Source organism: Leuresthes tenuis, unplaced genomic scaffold (assembly GCF_036924035.1).
Source record: "Leuresthes tenuis unplaced genomic scaffold, fLeuTen1.0.hap1 SCAF_17, whole genome shotgun sequence".
Classification (NCBI taxonomy): Eukaryota; Metazoa; Chordata; class Actinopteri; order Atheriniformes; family Atherinopsidae; genus Leuresthes; species Leuresthes tenuis.
Window position 1 is genome coordinate 8,915,930 of NW_027325371.1, and position 17,604 is coordinate 8,933,533.

The 17,604-nt window shown below is 42.1% G+C and overlaps 1 protein-coding gene across 2 annotated transcripts; it reads left to right on the top strand.

Annotated features, from left to right (window-relative positions):
• The first annotated feature begins 278 nt into the window (after positions 1-278).
• Positions 279-17,489, top strand: ints1 (integrator complex subunit 1). 2 transcript variants are annotated; one of them, XM_072368183.1, is made up of 48 exons: positions 279-335; positions 684-810; positions 903-1,193; positions 1,286-1,482; positions 1,733-1,870; positions 1,985-2,144; positions 2,232-2,337; positions 2,513-2,699; positions 4,231-4,376; positions 4,467-4,608; positions 4,732-4,908; positions 5,003-5,117; positions 5,201-5,321; positions 5,417-5,494; positions 5,573-5,730; positions 5,967-6,063; positions 6,144-6,235; positions 6,324-6,384; positions 6,464-6,661; positions 6,769-6,898; positions 7,229-7,408; positions 7,520-7,669; positions 7,751-7,930; positions 8,018-8,122; positions 8,208-8,375; positions 8,486-8,597; positions 8,679-8,837; positions 8,915-9,061; positions 9,157-9,255; positions 9,388-9,512; positions 9,686-9,940; positions 10,049-10,208; positions 10,297-10,428; positions 10,704-10,872; positions 11,354-11,480; positions 11,584-11,699; positions 11,795-11,882; positions 12,019-12,254; positions 14,206-14,335; positions 14,743-14,876; positions 14,994-15,186; positions 15,280-15,404; positions 15,535-15,644; positions 15,755-15,868; positions 15,969-16,039; positions 16,119-16,210; positions 16,298-16,407; positions 16,624-17,489. In XM_072368183.1, the coding sequence occupies exons 2-48, from the start codon at positions 756-758 to the stop codon at positions 16,737-16,739; spliced, it is 6,552 nt and encodes a 2,183-aa protein (XP_072224284.1). In that variant the 5' UTR covers positions 279-335; positions 684-755; the 3' UTR covers positions 16,740-17,489. The 2 variants fall into 2 exon arrangements, with proteins under 2 accessions (XP_072224284.1, XP_072224285.1); XM_072368184.1 differs by having other exon boundaries at positions 5,003-5,111.
• Positions 17,490-17,604: the final 115 nt, after the last annotated feature.

The window sequence follows — 17,604 nt, forward strand, 5'->3', positions numbered from 1 at the left end:
GTGTATAGTTATGTGAAATGCTTCCTCCTTGTGGTCACTAAAAGCAATTAAAGTGTTAGAGGTTGACATAGTGGGACAATACTCTTTCCGGTTATAATTAAAATGAAGGACCATTAATTGTACACGTCTGTAAAAAACAGAGATAATAAATATTATAATTATAATAATATATAGAAATTCGGTTGAAGTGATCTGTTGATCAATTCGGCTTCCACTGCATATGACACCCTCCCACCGCTGGATGGCGGTATGGCCGTTTTTATTAGTTCACGAACAAATGTAAAACAGAGAAGAAGAATCCATTAAGGCTGAGTCCTCTGGATATCTTTAAACCGGTGAATGCTAAATTTTGTGAAAAGCGTTACATTCATGATAAACACTGTCATTTTTGTTCAACGTACTTTAAAAAAAAGTGCGCCTCTCTGAATTCAAATTAGAAGAAAATTCGCGGGGTTTACGTTAATGCTAATCTTTCATCCCGTAAAGTTAGCTCAAGTTGCTAAAGCAGTTTATCGTTAGCCATGTTTTTATTGTTAGCCTGTTCATTTGTCCTTTGTGTAATACAGATGTAACAAACAGTATACTGACTGTACAATGAGACTGGGGATATTTTTACTGCAACTTTTTGTCTGCGACACCAAAGCTGCTGCTAAGTTTGTGTTTCGTTATGATCCTTTTCTCAGACTCATCAAGCCAGGTGATGTCACCTGCTCATCCTGCCATGAATTGGTCCTGATTTGTGTCTGTCAGTAAAGATGAATCGTCCAAAACCCACAACTCTGAGGCGCCCCAGTGCTGCAAAACCGTCGGGTACGACTAGTCAAGGATTATAACAGAGCGATCTCTTACTTTTATACATTTATCATTGAGCACTATTTAACTGTGACATCTGCCTGTGTCAGGTCATCCTCCTCCTGGAGATTTCATTGCTCTTGGTTCAAAGAGCCAGGCTGGAGAGCCCAAGGCCCCTGCTGTCCTCCTGAAGCCTGCATCCACAGGTTTACCTGCTGACCGTAAGCGAGAGACCTCCTCCACTTTGCCCTCCTCATCAAGTCTGTCCACTCTTGCCAAACGGCCCAAATTATCCACCACTCCTCCGGTCAGTGCTCTGGGACGGCTTGCTGATGTTGCAGCTGTGGACAAGAGGGCTATATCGCCCTCAATAAAGGAGCCGTCAGTGGTTCCTATTGAAGGTAAATCAGCAGCTCTATGCCTGAAATTTAAATGTTGTCACATAAAAGTACACAACATTCAGTTTGTGACAGATTGGTCTTTGTTGTTGCAGTGTCTCCAGCAGTTCTGCTGGATGAGATTGAAGCTGCAGAGTCAGAGGGAAATGACGATCGCATTGAGGGATTGCTGTGCGGAGCTGTGAAACAACTAAAGTTGAACAGAGCCAAACCTGACATCACACTGTACCTCAGCCTCATGTTTCTGGCCAAAATCAAGCCCAACGTCTTTGCTACTGAAGGAATTATTGAGGTGAGACATTCAATGCAGTGAGTTTCTAATACATAATGCCCTAAGGAGCAGCTGTGTAGAGACAAGTTAGAAAGAAATAATACACATTTGTCTTGTTCTTGCTGTTAGTTTGATGTAAGTTGACAGAATTTGCAAACAGTTTGAGAAATTATTAGTAGGACAAATCTTCAAGCATTAATCATACTTAGGAATGTGTAAAAGCTATACAATATTCAGTATTACTCTGTATTTGTTTTTCTCTCGTCACTAGGCTTTGTGCAGCCTCTTGCGTCGGGATGCTTCTATCAACTTTAAAGCAAAAGGCAACAGCCTGGTGTCTGTTCTTGCTTGCAATCTGCTCATGGCAGCCTATGAGGAGGACGAGAACTGGCCAGAGATTTTTGTCAAAGTGAGAATGTCTATGAAATACAGTCAAATTATATACTGTATAACCCTTGATGATATCTTATCATCTCTGAGGTTTTATTACAATACAGTATTACAATTTAAAACTCATTTTCAGGTGTACATTGAGGATTCGCTGGGGGAGAGAATCTGGGTGGACAGTTCTCACTGTAAGAATTTTGTTGACAACATCCAGACCGCTTTTGGCACAAAGATGCCTCCAAAGAGTATGCTTCTGCAGGCTGATACTGGACGTTCTGCTGGGGACCTCAGTGCAGGTTGAGTAAATTCAATAACGTCCTGGCTTGTTGGGAGTTGAAGTCAGAAGCAAGTGCTAATTGGCAATTTCCTGTTGTTTCCTCTAGGAAGCAGCCCTCATCCCTCAACCCCAGATGAAGATGACAGTCAAACAGAATTGTTGATTGCAGAAGAGAAACTCAGTCCTGAGGATGAAGGACAAGTTATGCCAAGGTATGACTGCTGCCGATATAGATATTACAACACCATCTATAAATTCTCTACATGATTTCCTTTTTTTATTATTGACAAGAGCTTGCTTTTTCTGTTCTGTTCTGCTGAAATGTATTGAATAATTCTTGTAAAGGAGTTATGAATGTTTTTTTCCTTATCCATTGGCAAACTGTAGGTACGAAGAACTGGCAGAGAGCGTGGAGGACTATGTGCTCGATGTCCTCAGGGATCAGTTGAACCGCAGGCAGCCGATGGACAACGTGTCTCGAAACCTGTTGCGCCTGCTCACAGCCACATGTGGCTACAAAGAGGCACGCCTCATGGCCGTGCAGAGGCTGGAGATGTGGCTCCAGAATCCAAAGGTGAGAGGCAACACCCAATAATACAAAACTCAAAGCAAAGTCTAATCAAAAAGTTTAAGGACTACAGTTTTCAAAAGGACACGCTGTACCTGGTTTGAATTTGGTCCTTAGCTCCTTAGGTTTAGTTCACTCGACTGATGATGGGAATCAAGAACCGATTCCAAAATTTCAAACCAACAGAATCGTATGCTTCTGAGCTTATCAGTTCCTCTATTGATGCTGACAGATGTTGCCAAATGCGTACTGATTGAATTTTTTTATTTGAATTTTTTTTAAATTTTCAAAAAAAAAAATTGAAATTCAGTAACAATTACGTTGTTTTTCCGTGTGACAGTAGAAACAGTAAAAATCTGTGAATGAAAGCTGCCTTATTGGGAATTCAGCTGTATTAATATAATGCATGTGAGCACAGGGAGTAGGAGAGAAGCAGACATGTAAAGGGCACACAGCAGAATGGAAGTGCCATGACTTTCGCACCAGCGGCACATGCACCACTATTTACCAACACATCTGTAACAGTAAATGCATTATTTTTTACATAGTCTTATGTAAAAAAAAATACTTTGAATGTAGACAACGACACTTTTCTTAAAGATTCTTGATTTCACGCTTACCTTGTTCACTGAAATCTAGATATTATGTTATGTTAGACACTGAACTCTTGCAACATATGAACACTTGGTGATGTTTTAACTCCTTTATACATCTCAAAAGTTGTTTGTGACATCTCTTCTGGTGAAAAGTACTACCTTTACAGAGCCTATATGATCCAACATGAGCAATAATCCATAGATGTAGCATTGTTTTGGAAGTTTTTATGTCAGAAAAGCCATCCTATCTTGGTGTTAACCATATCCATTTGTCAGGCATCAGAGCAAGCATTCACAGCAAAACTAATGTCTGCTTTATTCTGAGCAGCAAACTGAACTACTAGTGTGAACACAACCTTTGAAAAAGTTGTCTTATGCAGCCATCCATCGCTTCCAGCTCTGACCACTTATAGGTGTGCATTTGCAATTTCGCAGTGAAAATCTAACCTGTGCAGAAAGCAAACATGAAAGCTCTGTCAAACTGATCTAACCTTCATGGTAAACATCAGCACTGGTGACAATATTTCGGTTGACAGCTTTGACCCAGAGACCAAACAGCTGTTTTCAGTGGAAGACAGCAGAAGGCAAAGGCAAATTCTGATGTAGCGTCCTTTATACATAACCTGAACGCTTGACGTCGTACCAACTTTGTCAGTGCTTACAGATTAAAACACAATAAGGGAAAACCAAGGCTGGGCACATAGGCTCACCTGCAGGTTGTCATATTGAAGCTTCAGACTGTTGCATTATGGATAGTTGTATCGCTACACAAGCAGACTGATTTGAAGGGGAAAACTGTGAAAATTTATTAATCTTTTTGCTTGAATAAAATGTCAAATTTAACCTATTTGCAAATAAATCAAAAAGCACAACGGTCTAAAAGCAGTGGTTTAAATTGCAATACATTTTCTAACTTGATGTGACATTCTGCTCTCTGACAGCTGACTCGACCGGCCCAGGACCTCCTCATGTCGCTGTGCATGAACTGCAACACCCACGGAGCAGATGACATGGAGGTGATCTCCAACCTTATCAAGATCCGTCTCAAACCTAAAGTCCTCCTCAACCACTACATGCTGTGTGTCAGGTGTGTACAGTTTCACTCGCTGTCGAACTCCCTTCTTGTTAGAGAGCTCAGTAATTCAGACTAACGTGTGCTTTTGTTGTGATTCTCCAGGGAGCTGCTTAATGCCCACAGAGACAACCTGGGCACTATGGTGAAGCTGGTCATCTTTAATGAGCTGTCTAATGCCAGAAACCCCAACAACATGCAGGTCCTGCACACGGTGCTGCAGCACAGTCCTGAGCAGGCACCGAAGGTGAAACTAGACCCTTTCTAATCATTTGAACAGAAATAGTTTTACTCGTCTCCCATGCTTGGTTTTGGTTACGTTTCTTTCTAGTAAAACCAACTTTCCTCTTGTATCTATGTGTCTATGTAGTTCTTGGCAATGGTGTTCCAGGACTTGCTAACAAATAAGGACGACTACCTCCGGGCGTCCCGAGCTTTGCTGAGAGAGATCATCAAACAGACCAAGCATGAGATCAACTTCCAGTCTTTTTGCTTTGGTTTAATGCAGGAGAGAAAAGAGCCCAGCTATATAGACATGGAGTTCAAAGTAAGAAGATATAAACATTGCCCACTTCACCTTAGCCATTTTGTTCATGTATTTGAGCTCCATGGAAAGCTGACTGTCCTTATCTTTGTCATAGGAGCGCTTTGTGATCCAGGTGACAGATTTGCTCACAGTCTCCATGATGCTGGGCATCACTGCTCAGGTCAAAGAAGCTGGCGTTGCTTGGGACAAAGGAGAGAAGAAGAGTGCGTGTAATGTTTTTGTTCTAATGCTGTATTTATGGTGTGTGGAACTGGCTTTGTCTGAAATTGAAGGTGTTTCCGTTCTGTTTCAGACCTGGAGGTCCTGAGGTCATTTCAGAATCAGATCGCAGCCATTCAGAGAGATGCAGTGTGGTGGCTTCACTCTGTGGTTCCTACCATCAGCAAAGTGGGTGCAAAAGACTACGTCCACTGGTGAGTATCTGAGCGTTTGTGCTGTGGTTACTGTCCAAGCTGCACGTGTTACTCATGCTTACTGCTGCTTTATCCTTTATCCTTCATGTCTGCAGCCTTCACAAAGTGCTTTTCACTGAGCAGCCCGAGACATATTACAAGTGGGACAACTGGCCTCCGGAAAGCGACAGAAAGTAAGCCCACTTTCTTTTTTTTATTTTTTTTACTCAGTCACTCAGTGTATCTAATTCTTTAAAATTTTTGTCCCTCAGTTTTTTCCTTCGACTGTGTTCTGAGGTTCCTCTCCTGGAGGACACTCTGATGCGCATCCTGGTGATCGGCCTATCCCGTGATCTACCTCTGGGCCCAGCGGACGCCATGGAGCTCGCGGATCACCTGGTCAAGAGAGCTGCCGGAGTTCACTCTGATGGTGTGCGAGGGTCCACTCTTGGCTGTTAACGTTTACGCCTGCAGTTGTGGATGTTTATTTTAGAATTTAGTCGAATGTTTGGACATTTCATAAACACTCGTGCCTCAGTTTAATGAGACCCCTGATATCTTCCTAGAGGAAACTCCTTATTCATATTTGTCATTGCAAGTTAGTTAAATAATGTTAGGAAAGTATGAACAAGGGAAATATGGTTTGACATACTTCTTATTAAACAGATCTAGAGGTCCTGAGAGTGGAGCGGATCCAGCTCATTGATGCAGTGCTGAATCTGTGTACATACCACCACCCAGAGAACATTCAGCTGCCAACAGGGTATGTCACTGGTCTTTAATGGCTTTTAAAAACTCTTAAAGTCTTACAGACTAAAATAACAATGTCTCCTCGTGTTTAAGGTACCAACCTCCAAATTTGGCAATATCCACACTCTATTGGAAGGCATGGCTCTTGTTGCTTGTGGTGGCTGCCTTTAACCCACAGAAGATAGGTAGAGTGATCATGTTTATATGCATACTTTGCATTTTTTAACATCCATTTTAAGCCATAAACATTGTGTTTTGACTTTTTCTCTTTAGGCCTGGCTGCTTGGGATGGTTATCCTACATTGAAGATGCTTATGGAGATGGTTATGACGAAGTAAGTAAATGTTTATGAATGGGAATCAAGCCATTTTAATGTGCACAACAGCTAACACGCTTGTGTGTTTGCTCCATAGTAACTATACGTACCCTCCCTGCACCATTACCGATGAGGACACAAAGACGGAGATGATCAACCGGGAGCTGCAGCTCTCCCAGAGAGAGAAACAGGAGATCCTGGCTTTTGAGAGCCACTTGGCGGCTGCCTCCACTAAACAGACCATCACAGAGAGCAACAGCTTGTTGTTGTCTCAGCTTACCAGTCTGGACCCACAGTAAGACACCAAGAAAAACAGAAACTATATAAGACTTTTAAAGCCATAATACTTGTTCTGTCTATTTTCGTCATGGTAGAAGAGTCAAAGATGTTGTTTTTGTTTAGGGGTCCTCCTCGTAAGCCTCCTCCTCAGGTTCAGGAGCAGGTCAAAAGCCTCAACCAATCGCTGCGTCTTGGTCATCTCCTCTGTCGCAGCCGCAACCCAGACTTCCTTCTTAACATCATCCAGAGACAGGTGATGGCTATGTACACACTCAACATCCCACTGCTGCTCGCACTAAAACCTTATTTTCTTCATCTCAGTGGGTTTTTAAAGTGTCCCGAATGTTGTTTCATTTGATGTAGGCATCATCATTTCTCAGACCTGGTATTGTGAATGTATGTTTGAAAAAAGGAAAGAAAGTTTTCTTCATAACAGGGATTGCATCTCAACAAATGTATATTTCCTCTGTGCAAAAAAAATACTTTAAAAGAGATTTAATTATACGTGTAAAAAGCATTGTTCTCAGCTTTTAAAATGTCTGTACTTGTCCTTTAACTCTAATACGTTTTTAATCTTTGGCAGGCTTCGTCTCAGTCCATGCCATGGTTGGCTGACTTGGTCCAGTCCAGTGAGGGGTCCCTGGATGTGCTTCCAGTGCAGTGCCTGTGTGAGTTCCTTCTGCATGATGCCGCAGACGACAGCTTTCCAGTGGAAGATGATGAAGAAGGAGAAAGCAAAGAGCAGAAGGCCAAGAAGAGACAAGTAATATATAGTTATTTTTCATTTTCTTTGTCTCGGATCACCATACGGAGCATCTGGGTACAAAATGGGACTCCCAGATTAATCCGGAATTATTTAATCTGTTTTTGGTAGAGACAACAAAAGCAAAGGCAGCTACTTGGACGACTCCAGGATCTTCTGTTGGGTCCTAAGGCTGACGAACAGACAACATGTGAAGTGTTGGATTACTTCCTGCGCCGTCTCAGCTCCTCTCAAGTGGCATCTAGAGTTCTAGCTATGAAGGTAATGTAAACCAAAACCACCCCTTTTAACATTATGTTACAGTCAGAAATTAGGTTGATGTATTGTAAATTCTGTTTGCAGGGTTTGTCGTTGGTGCTGAGTGAAGGAGGCTTGAAAGATGGAGAGGAGCGAGACCAACCCATGGAGGAAGACTCTGCAGATGCTGAACTCTTGCCAGGGTACCAGTGGCTGCTGCAAGACCTCCCAAAGCTCCCCTTGTTCGACAGCGTTAGGGGCATGACATCCACTGCTCTGCAGCAGGTCAGTCTGCCTCACAGTGAGCTGTCCATAAACTGAATTATATGTAAAACCTTTATTAGAATTAACAGTCTATCTGCTCCCTTGAAGGCCATTCACATGGAAACGGATCCACAGACAATCAGTGCCTATCTCATCTACCTTTCCCAGCATGCACCAGTGGAGGAGCAGGCTGCTCATAATGACCTAGCACTGGTAATTACAGCATGACACGCTTGTCTTGAATCAGTTTTGTTCTCAGCGAGCAGTGTTCACATTGTCCTCCTTTTTCTACCTGTAGGACATCGCCCGGCTGATTGTTGAGCGCTCCACCATCATGAACAGCCTGTTTTCCAAACACTCCAGCAGGCCTGAGTCTGACGCTGTTCTCTCTGCTTTCCTCACCATCTTCTCTGCTTATATCAAGAGAATGAGGAAGACCAAGGAGGGCGAGGATCTTTATAGTTGGGTGAGCACTAGTGGTACTATCTGAATGCAAATTTGCAGTAAGAGAGAGTTGTTTGCCCTGCTTTGCCTCCCTTTGATTTAAACTTTTAAGTTGTTGTTTATTTTCTGCAGTCAGAATCTCAGGACCAAGTGTTTCTGCGCTGGACTACAGGAGAAACTGCTACGATGCACATTCTTGTAGTCCATGCAATGGTTATCTTGCTGACACTGGGGCCACCCAAAGGTAGTCTGTTCACTTCAAAGTTCAGGGCTCGCATTGTTGAAGTACCTGTAAGAACATGTTCACTGTTATGTATTTTGACAGGAGAGAGTGATTTCTATGCCCTGTTGGACATTTGGTTTCCCGACAAGAAACCTCTACCTACTGCGTTCCTGGTTGACACATCAGAGGAGGCCCTTCTACTGCCCGACTGGTTGAAACTGAGGATGATCCGATCAGAGGTCTCTCGACTGGTTGATGCAGGTGCACATAAAACTATGTACTGCAAGTTAACCGTTTTTTTTTACTTTTTATTGGACTAATACATGTGTTCCCTTCAGCTTTACAAGACCTGGAGCCTCAGCAGCTGCTTCTGTTTGTTCAGTCCTTTGGTATTCCAGTCTCCAGCATGAGTAAACTTCTGCAGTACCTGGATCAGGCAGTCTCTCATGATCCACAGTCACTAGAGCAAAACATCATGGACAAACGTAATATTTTCCTGCAGATATTTCCCTTTTGGAACCTTTTTAGATTGAATTGAAATCCTTTTGATTGATCTTACTGTGTATTTTCTCTCCAACAGATTACATGGCCCACTTGGTTGAGGTGCAACACGAGCGAGGTGCCACTGGGGGGCACACTTTCCATGGTTTACTTAATTCATCTCTTCCTCCAAACAGAGGTCAGTGACTTAACCTCCAAATGGTAGTTTGAATGCAGTTTCATCATATACAACATAGTCGTTATATTATTAAAGTAATTGACTAAGATCTGATTTAAATCTCTTTATGTCCTATCACATTTGTCCTGGCAGATTCACCTGAAAGCAGTAAGGCCAAAGTGACAGTTGAAACTCCCCATAGCTCACTGAAGATGAGAGCAGCCAGTCAGCTTCCTGCAGTTGGACCTGATGATGATCTCACTGGAATGTTGCTTCAGGTAGTTTACTAGCTGCTATTTTTTCTTTTTTTTTCACACTGTGGGTAACAAGTGGTTAGAGCAACTGCAAGAAGTCCTTTAAGTCATTTATTTTAAACTGTTCTTAAAATGTTTTGTGTCAAACTGACTTCTTTCTTTCTTTTTATTTACTTTCTTTTTTTTTACTCTTACAGATTTTCCCCTTAAAGGTGGACCCTCGCTGGCATGGCCCTCCTCCCAGTCAGCTCTCCTTGGCCCTGCAACAGGCTTTGGCTAAAGAGCTGATGCGAGCCAAGCAAGGTCAGATCCAGCAGGGAGGTCTGGCCTTTCGTCTGCTACAGGCCATCACAGCCCTGCTCACATCTGCCCACGCAGGGCCGATTATCATGTCAATGCACCGCAGCCACGCTCTCTCCTGTCCTCTGATGCGGCAGCTTCACCTCTACCAGGTAACTGACTAATAAGTCAGTGCATCAGACTTTATGCTGATTTTTTTTTTTTTTTTTAAAGCTTTGTTATAATATCTCTGTCTCTTGTTTTATCTCTGCTCTTCTCAGCGCCTTGTGTCCCAGGACATCACATTCTCCTCACTCTTCCTCAAAGTCATAGTGGAGATGTTGATATGGTTAGACAACCCAACAGTGGAGGCAGGACCTTTGAAGACCCTGCTCAAGTCATTTGCTGGTCAGAGTTCTCACAAACACAGGCACAGCGATGGTGAGCACCCCTTCTATTAATCTTTTGTTGATGCTGGCTGATGAATTTTCGCATGAATAATGATTGATAACAAGTCTCTGCTCTGCAGTGCGAACAGGTTTCATCCACCTAGCTGAGGCTTTGGCATACCGCAGAGACACTGAAGCGCCACTGAGAGCCGTCATAGCTATGCTGAAAGCTGGAGACCGTTGTAATGCTGAAGCTGAACTAATTGGCAAAGGTATTAATGGAGCCATTATATAGACATGAATATATAGTGAATTCTGGCAATCACTCAGGTTTTCAGTTCAATACAAGTATTATTTGTGGCCTTTTCAAAAGGAATGTTTTATAATGAAATAAATCAAAATCAGTGTTATGACAAATGAGGAGCTGGATTTAACACAACATTTCAATGGACTTGCTTACTTGGATAAGTACGGTAGACGGATTGTTGACACATGAGCACCTATAGGTTGAGGATGCTGTGACATGTAGCATTTGGTTTTGTTTCAGTATTACAGGGGCTTGTGGAGGTGAAGTCGCCTTACTTGGAGGAGCTGCTGTCTCTATTGATGACCGTTGGCACTCAGAATGGGACAGCCGGCCCTGTTGCCATGGTGATATCTTTGCTCCTTCAGGAGAGCGAAGAGCGAGTCGTGAAAAAGGAAGTGGATTCGAAGAGGTGAACGCTGCAGTTCTGTTTACCTTGCAGCCCGTGCGAGAAATCTTTATGACAGAGTGAACTAAATGACTGAGAAATAGCAAAATGGTGCCTGTCCTCAGTGGCCTTGCACCTGTGAACCACTGTTGGATCGTTTTTGTGGAAGATTCGATTTTTGCATCTTTGTGGGGAATCAGGAATCGATGTTTATATCAGTTCTGCCAGGGAGGGCGAGCAGGTGCACAGTAAAAAGTTGTTGACAATATTAAGCTGCATTTGATCTTAGACACACAGGTAGATGGGTTGATACAATTAAGCCTTACGTTACAGGACTCATTACTGGTATAATTTTGGATTTCTTGGTTGTAATGAAGTGTCAAATTATCAAACATTTTTCTCATGTTGCATATTTTGTTGTTGGAGGCGTTCGTTAATGCTATTTAAAATCAACAGATATTGAGTTAATTTCAATAAAAGTAACTCTTCAGTTTGACTTTGACAGCGGCTGTGAGGTAACAAAGTCTGGACTGAGCTCGGGGCTGCTGGTTGACTGGCTGGAGCATCTTGACCCTGAGGTCACGTCAGTGTGTCCAGATCTGCAGCAGAAACTGCTTTTTGCTCTCAACAAGGTAAGATCATCTTTATCTGCAGGTAGGGGGTTTGTTTTTTTGTCTTATTGCCTGAACACGTGGCTTTAATGACCCCTTCTTTTTTACTGTTTTTCTCTTCAAGGCACGAGGCACCCCAGCCTACAGACCTTATCTCTTGGCCTTGCTTACCCATCAGTCAAACTGGTCCACCCTCCTGCAGTGTATCAGTGCTCTTCTGTGCAAACGCAGAGACTACAAGTACAGGATAACATCAGAACTTTTCTGGATGATTTTTCTCAAATTTATCTGCCTCTCTGTTAATTAATTAATTGATGTATTTATTTATTTTTCAGACTAGATCCATCATCAGCCCTGGACTTCCTCTGGGCGTGTAGCCACATTCCACGTATCTGGCAAGGCCGCGACCAGAAGATCCCTCAAGTAAGTTCAAAACATTGCGTTGAAGTTTTCTTTTTTTCCTCATTGTTTCTCTCAATTTCTAATGAGACTGGAGAGAGCGAGAGAGTCAGTTCTGCCAAAGCTGATAAGTTTGGTGTTTTACCTTTATCCCGTGCAGAAGAAAACGGAGAAGTTTGTGCTACGTCTCAGCTCAGAGGAGCTCATCAGCCTGGTGGACCTGATCTTGTCAGAGTCGGAGCTCAACAGTCGGGACTCGCCCCGCGACGAGCAGACCTCCTGCTCCCTCATCCAGTCCAGGCTGCCTCTCCTTCACTCTTACTGCAACGGAGCTTTAGAAAACATCAAGAAAGTGTCAGAGTACCTAATCAACTGCACCAAGAAGTGGGAAGACAGGTGAAGTTTAAATAGTTTAAACTGTTTTATCGTCCTCACGTTTTTGGTCTTTTTTCATCTATTTTTTAAAGATGTAGATTCGTTAGATTCTACTTAAGGTGTTTCCAAACGAGGGGTGTGTGTGTGTGTGTGTGTGTGTGTGTGTGTGTTGGTGGGTACAGTGTATAACTACCATCTTCATTGTCATTTAAGTTCTGTTTATAATCAGCAGGCAGTAGGATGTCTTACTTTCACTCTGACGCATTCACATCTGTGTTAGCCGTGGCTCTGCTCGGGTTCTCTGCCACTCGCTTTGCAGATTGTGGCAAACAAGTGTACCGAAACATGCCTGATTCACATTTGTTTTTTGCCGCTTTTCAAAAGATTGCTTTAGATTTGCCTCGCCTCTATATGTTAATCCAGTTTGTGTGTCTGCAGAGGAAAAGCCAACAACGACCCTTCCTCTTTTTGTCTGCCCTTTTTTTAGTTTTTATTTAAAGTGTGTGGGCGTGTGTGTCAAATAGAAAGAGAGGCCGAATTAATGTGCTACGCACAGTTCTACAGTGAAATAAGGTTTTACCCATTTTTACCACAAAAATAATGCGCGAATAGCTCAAGAATTCTTGGCCTTTAAGATCTTGCCCAAGAAACTGTGTGTGTGTAAAATGCTGCATATGTTCATCATGTTTTGTCATGTAAGGTTCACCACAGTGCCCAACCAGTCCAGCCCCGCACACATGCATCGTTCTCTCTAATTAGCCAAAATACTGAAAGTCATTTTTTCCCTCTTGTTATGGTGCGCTGATAAACTTCAGCTAAATCGCACAAGATTTTTTTCTTCTCGGTGCAGATGAACTTTTTAGACTTCCCTTGTCAGCCACAATGCTGTGGACCAGGGAAAACTCGATAATTAGGTCTATTGGTGTGAAATTAAAACCAGCAGAAGTCGTCTGTACTGTGATCTCTTTAAAAGCTCAGTGTATTATAATGAAGGCAAGAGGATTAAGGCGGAAGCTCTAAACTTGCCTGTGTTGTAAATTCCTGCTCTGACTTAGCTGTCAGAGATCAGGGTGCAACTCTTTGTGGAAGCAAACCCTCCTTCATGAATATGTCTCTGCTTATTAAACCACTTTAATGAGGAAACTTTGGCCAAGGTCAAGCAAAATTAGCTTCAGAATTACAGTATTTTAAGTACCGCTAAGCTTTCTGGTAATATGGTTGTGAGTGAGAACACAACTGGATAAAAACATGTTGAAAGTAAAGGGTGTTGGCCTTGTGTTGAATAAACATTTGAGTGTATGTTAAGCATTCTTCTTTCAAGAGCTTGCTGTCGGATAAGATGGTGTTTATTCCATTTAGACACAAACTACTGAACCACCAGCAAATTCTTTACTCTTGGTCAAGGTTGCTCTGATTTGCTTTAAGCATCGCAGGAATAAACTCCTCAGAGTGCAGCGCGCACGTCTGACAATATCCTGAGCTGGTAAGAGGATTTTATGAAGCTGCAGTGACTTGAGGGCAAATACCTCTGAATTACTTTATGCTCTTCATGTTCCTCGTTTGTATTAATGTTCATTAATTATTGTTGCTGTTGCATGGAAAAAACACAGGTCGACTGTAGTTTATCTCTGATTTTTTTTTTATCAGCTCTGGTTCTAATCAGTTGAAATGATGAGTACTGGAGCTTTTTTCTTCTTCTGTCAACCTGCTTTATAGAGTCAATATGACAACAGAGTTTGCAGGGTTTCTATGACAGCACAAAACTGCTCAACCAGCCACTGCCAATTAAATAGTTTCCAACTCCACAACTAAACAACATCAGGGTTCACAGTCGTGGTTATTTTCTGACTAACTAGGCTGGATGGACAGTTGGACTGTTCTAACGTGTGTTTTTAAAGTAACTGGCTTATTTGTTTGTCCCTTCACCATAGCATACAGGATGCTAAACTTTTGTGTTCGTCTTGGCTCTCAGTGCAATGGGTAAGCAGTGCCAGAACCTGCTGCTGCAGATCTATCTTCACTTCCCTGAAGTTATTCGGCACGTCACTCTGCCTGAAGGCACTTTCAGCAGCGGAGGAGCCGCAGATGGCAGCAGCTGCAAGGTAAAGATGTCTTACCTGCTTCACAGGTCACACTTCCTACTGAATACAAACAAGTGATTTTCTTCTTCTTTGGTGTAAAACCAGCTTAACATTAGTTATATTTAAACCAGGAGCTGCCTGTATGTAGAATTATTCCTATAACTGCTATATTATCAACTGTACGCAGTCACAAACACTGACACCAGAGCACATGCACTGCCAGCTTTTTCTGGTTTGCTCTGTTGAGCAAACACGAAATGAACCCACAAAAAGCATTCAGAAGTCTAAAATGGATCTCGTTTCATAGACAGATATTTATATTAAAAAAAGGCTTTGACTTTTGTGTTTAATACATCATGAAATCAATTAGAACCACGACTTCACCAAGATAATACTGAGCGTATTCTGTAAAAATTCCTGTTTCTTAGCTGGACGTCCTGGTCCACCGCCTGGTCACACTGCTTGCTGATGTTGGAGACTCGAAGTCTGTTGAGGGTCGCGTGTCTGATGCCAATCTTGCCTGCAGAAAGCTGGCTGTGTCACACCCCGTCCTTTTACTCAGGTGATATAAAAAAAAACTTATTTGCTCCTTCAGTCTTTTGGGGTTTGTTGATTATTGTCTGCTATAGAGAAGTTTTCAGCCTGTTGAATGTCAGTTCTGCTCTTTCCATTTCCCCAGACACCTGCCCATGATTGCAGGACTCCTACACGGCCGCATGCACCTAAACATGCAAGAGTTTCGGCAGCAGAACCACATGACATTCTTTAGCAACGTGCTTGCCATCCTGGAGCTGCTGCAGCCGCTTGTTTTCCACAGTGATCACCAGAGGGCGCTTCAAGACTGCCTCCTGTCTTTTATGAAAGTCCTTCAGGTGCTCTTATGATTTAAAATCCTCACAAGGGGATGGAGGATTGACTTCACTTTAAAACAACTTGTTTTATATTTGTGCATCTCATATTTGTAGAATTTCCAGAGGACTCGTTCGCCGCTGGTCTTCATAAATAAGTTCCTGCAGTTCACACAGAAGTACATAACACACGATGCAGCAGCAGCCATTCCTTACCTACAGAAGCACTCTGACATTCTACAGTAAGCAAGCAGCATCTTTTAAATGCCTTTTCTCATGGTTAAACAATTTGAACGAGTTCTGCTTTAAATGTGTATTTATAACAATGATTCTGAATTTCTAAATGAAAGGTTTTATTGTTTCTCCTTGAAGAAGTCTGTGTGCAGAAAATCCAGACCTGGTCCAACTGAAATCACTGCTGGCTGGACTCACTTTGCCAGTGAAAAGGTCGTCTGCAGAGGTTCCAACAGAAGAGAGAGATGGTGAGAACAGTTGGCTTTTAATCCTAAGAGAAGATTCAGTTTTTTTCTGTTTTAACAGAAGCAAGCACAGAAGCATGTTTCCAATATATTTATCTTGGCTCTTTTTGCAGATGACTTGTCGACTGGTTCTCTGCCCCTGGTCAACATATCTGCCTCGTTTTCACTCAGTGCTGCAGACATGACGATGTACTTGAAAAAGATGTCCAAAGGAGAGGCGGTGGAGGGTAACGGACACACTGCTACAGCTGTTTCACCTGCATTTGAACTGCTTTTACCCATAATGACTAACGCAGATTTTATTTTTTTTAACCCCACCTGCTACAGATTTGTTAGAAGTGTTGACAGAAGTGGATGACAAGTCAAGGAGGAGCCCAGAAATCATACAGTACTTCGCTGTGAGTAACAAAGAGTGGACAGAAAAAAGGTTGAGTGTTGTGTAACATGTCAATCACCTCCCTGTGTTGATGTCTGTAGAATGACCTGCAGAGACTCATGACTTCGTCTGAGGAGTTGTGTCGAAACATGGCCTTCAGTCTGGCCCTGCGCTGCATCCAGAATAATCCCTGGTAGGTTTACACCAAAAGCCATTTTTTTCAAAGTGATTATTTTCTTTCTGCTGTCTAAGAGTGTTTTTTTTTTTTTTTAATTTGTAGCCTGGCAACAGACTTCCTGCCAACTTTCATGTACTGTATGGGCAGTGGTAACTTTGACGTGGTGCAGACTGCTTTGAGGAATCTTCCAGAGTATGTACTTCTCTGTCAAGGTAAGAAGATACTAATAGATGCGTCCTTGTTTAAGCTGAACGACTGAGAAGCTGCTACTCACCCCAGTTTTGTACTGAAGTCCCACTATCAGGCCATTAAACTCAGTGTAATATTGAATTGGAGAGATTCAGCAAACCATACAACCAAATTCTGTCTGTCATAAGTAGTCACACATCCATAAGTGTGTTATACAACGTGTTCTTTCCTTTCTGCAGAACATGCAGACATCTTGCTCCACAAGGCGTTTTTGGTGGGCATCTACGGACAAATTGACACCAGTTCAATGATCTCAGAGTCCATGAAGGTCCTTCATATGGAAGCAACAACGTAACAACAACCCAACGTCTGACTGGGTTCTTTCTCTCTGTTCCAGAGTTCCATTATTGTTTTTCAGTTGACTTTAGTTCAAACGTTGCTAATTTGATCATCATACATTAACAGAGTCACTACTGGGGGGTGCAGATTAAAGGATTCTCCTCTGAACTGTTATCACAACCAGTAATGTAATAATGTCTGAATGATTTAGTGACTTCACAGAATGCATCAGAATACCCTCTAAAGAAGTTAAACTTTGTGTAATTGTAATGTCAGTGTATGTGTTATATTGTCACTGATATATATAAAAAAAAAAAGTTGGTGATGAAATAACACATTATGGTTAAGATAAAAGGAATGAAGAAGAAATTGGATCATTAATTGGTTATGATCTGTCATATAAGTCATCTTTGTTAAAAGCAACAAAAGGCATACAATGTGAAACATTGTCAGGATAAGGCAAAACATTTTTTTATAATTTGTCTATTTGTGCTTTTAGAGTGGTGGCGTTGCATTTCTGAAGTTATTAAGTTCTAAACGCATACGTTATTACAGAACTGCTCCTTTTTATTTTGAGTTTCAGATTTTAAACTGGACCTTGTTGCCTGACTGTGACACACAGAAGGCTGCGGTCATCCCATTTAATTGTGAATTTATTTCCAAACAACTTTTTGAAATCATTAAAACTAAGAAGCCAAAAAGTGTTACCTGAAGACCGTTTGTGAGCCACCCTAGTGTGACATTAATAAAAGAAGTTTTGAAATAATGCCTTCTTCATTTTTTCATCCAGCCTCACCTGACAGACAGCGAGTACTGCTACATTTCAGCAGTTAATTTCTGCAATTGGAACGCTCACAGAAGACATCTAGAATAAGTTTAAT

What these genes read in the sequence shown, in the direction of transcription:
- ints1 (XM_072368183.1), top strand. Translation starts at nt 756, where the DNA reads ATGAATCGTCCAAAACCCACAACTCTGAGGCGCCCCAGTGCTGCAAAA. An exon ending in TGTGGCTCCAGAATCCAAAG is followed by an intron (nt 2,700 to 4,230) that starts GTGAGAGGCAAC and finishes GCTCTCTGACAG; the next exon opens with CTGACTCGACCGGCCCAGGA. An exon ending in AGAAGGCCAAGAAGAGACAA is followed by an intron (nt 7,409 to 7,519) that starts GTAATATATAGT and finishes TGTTTTTGGTAG; the next exon opens with AGACAACAAAAGCAAAGGCA.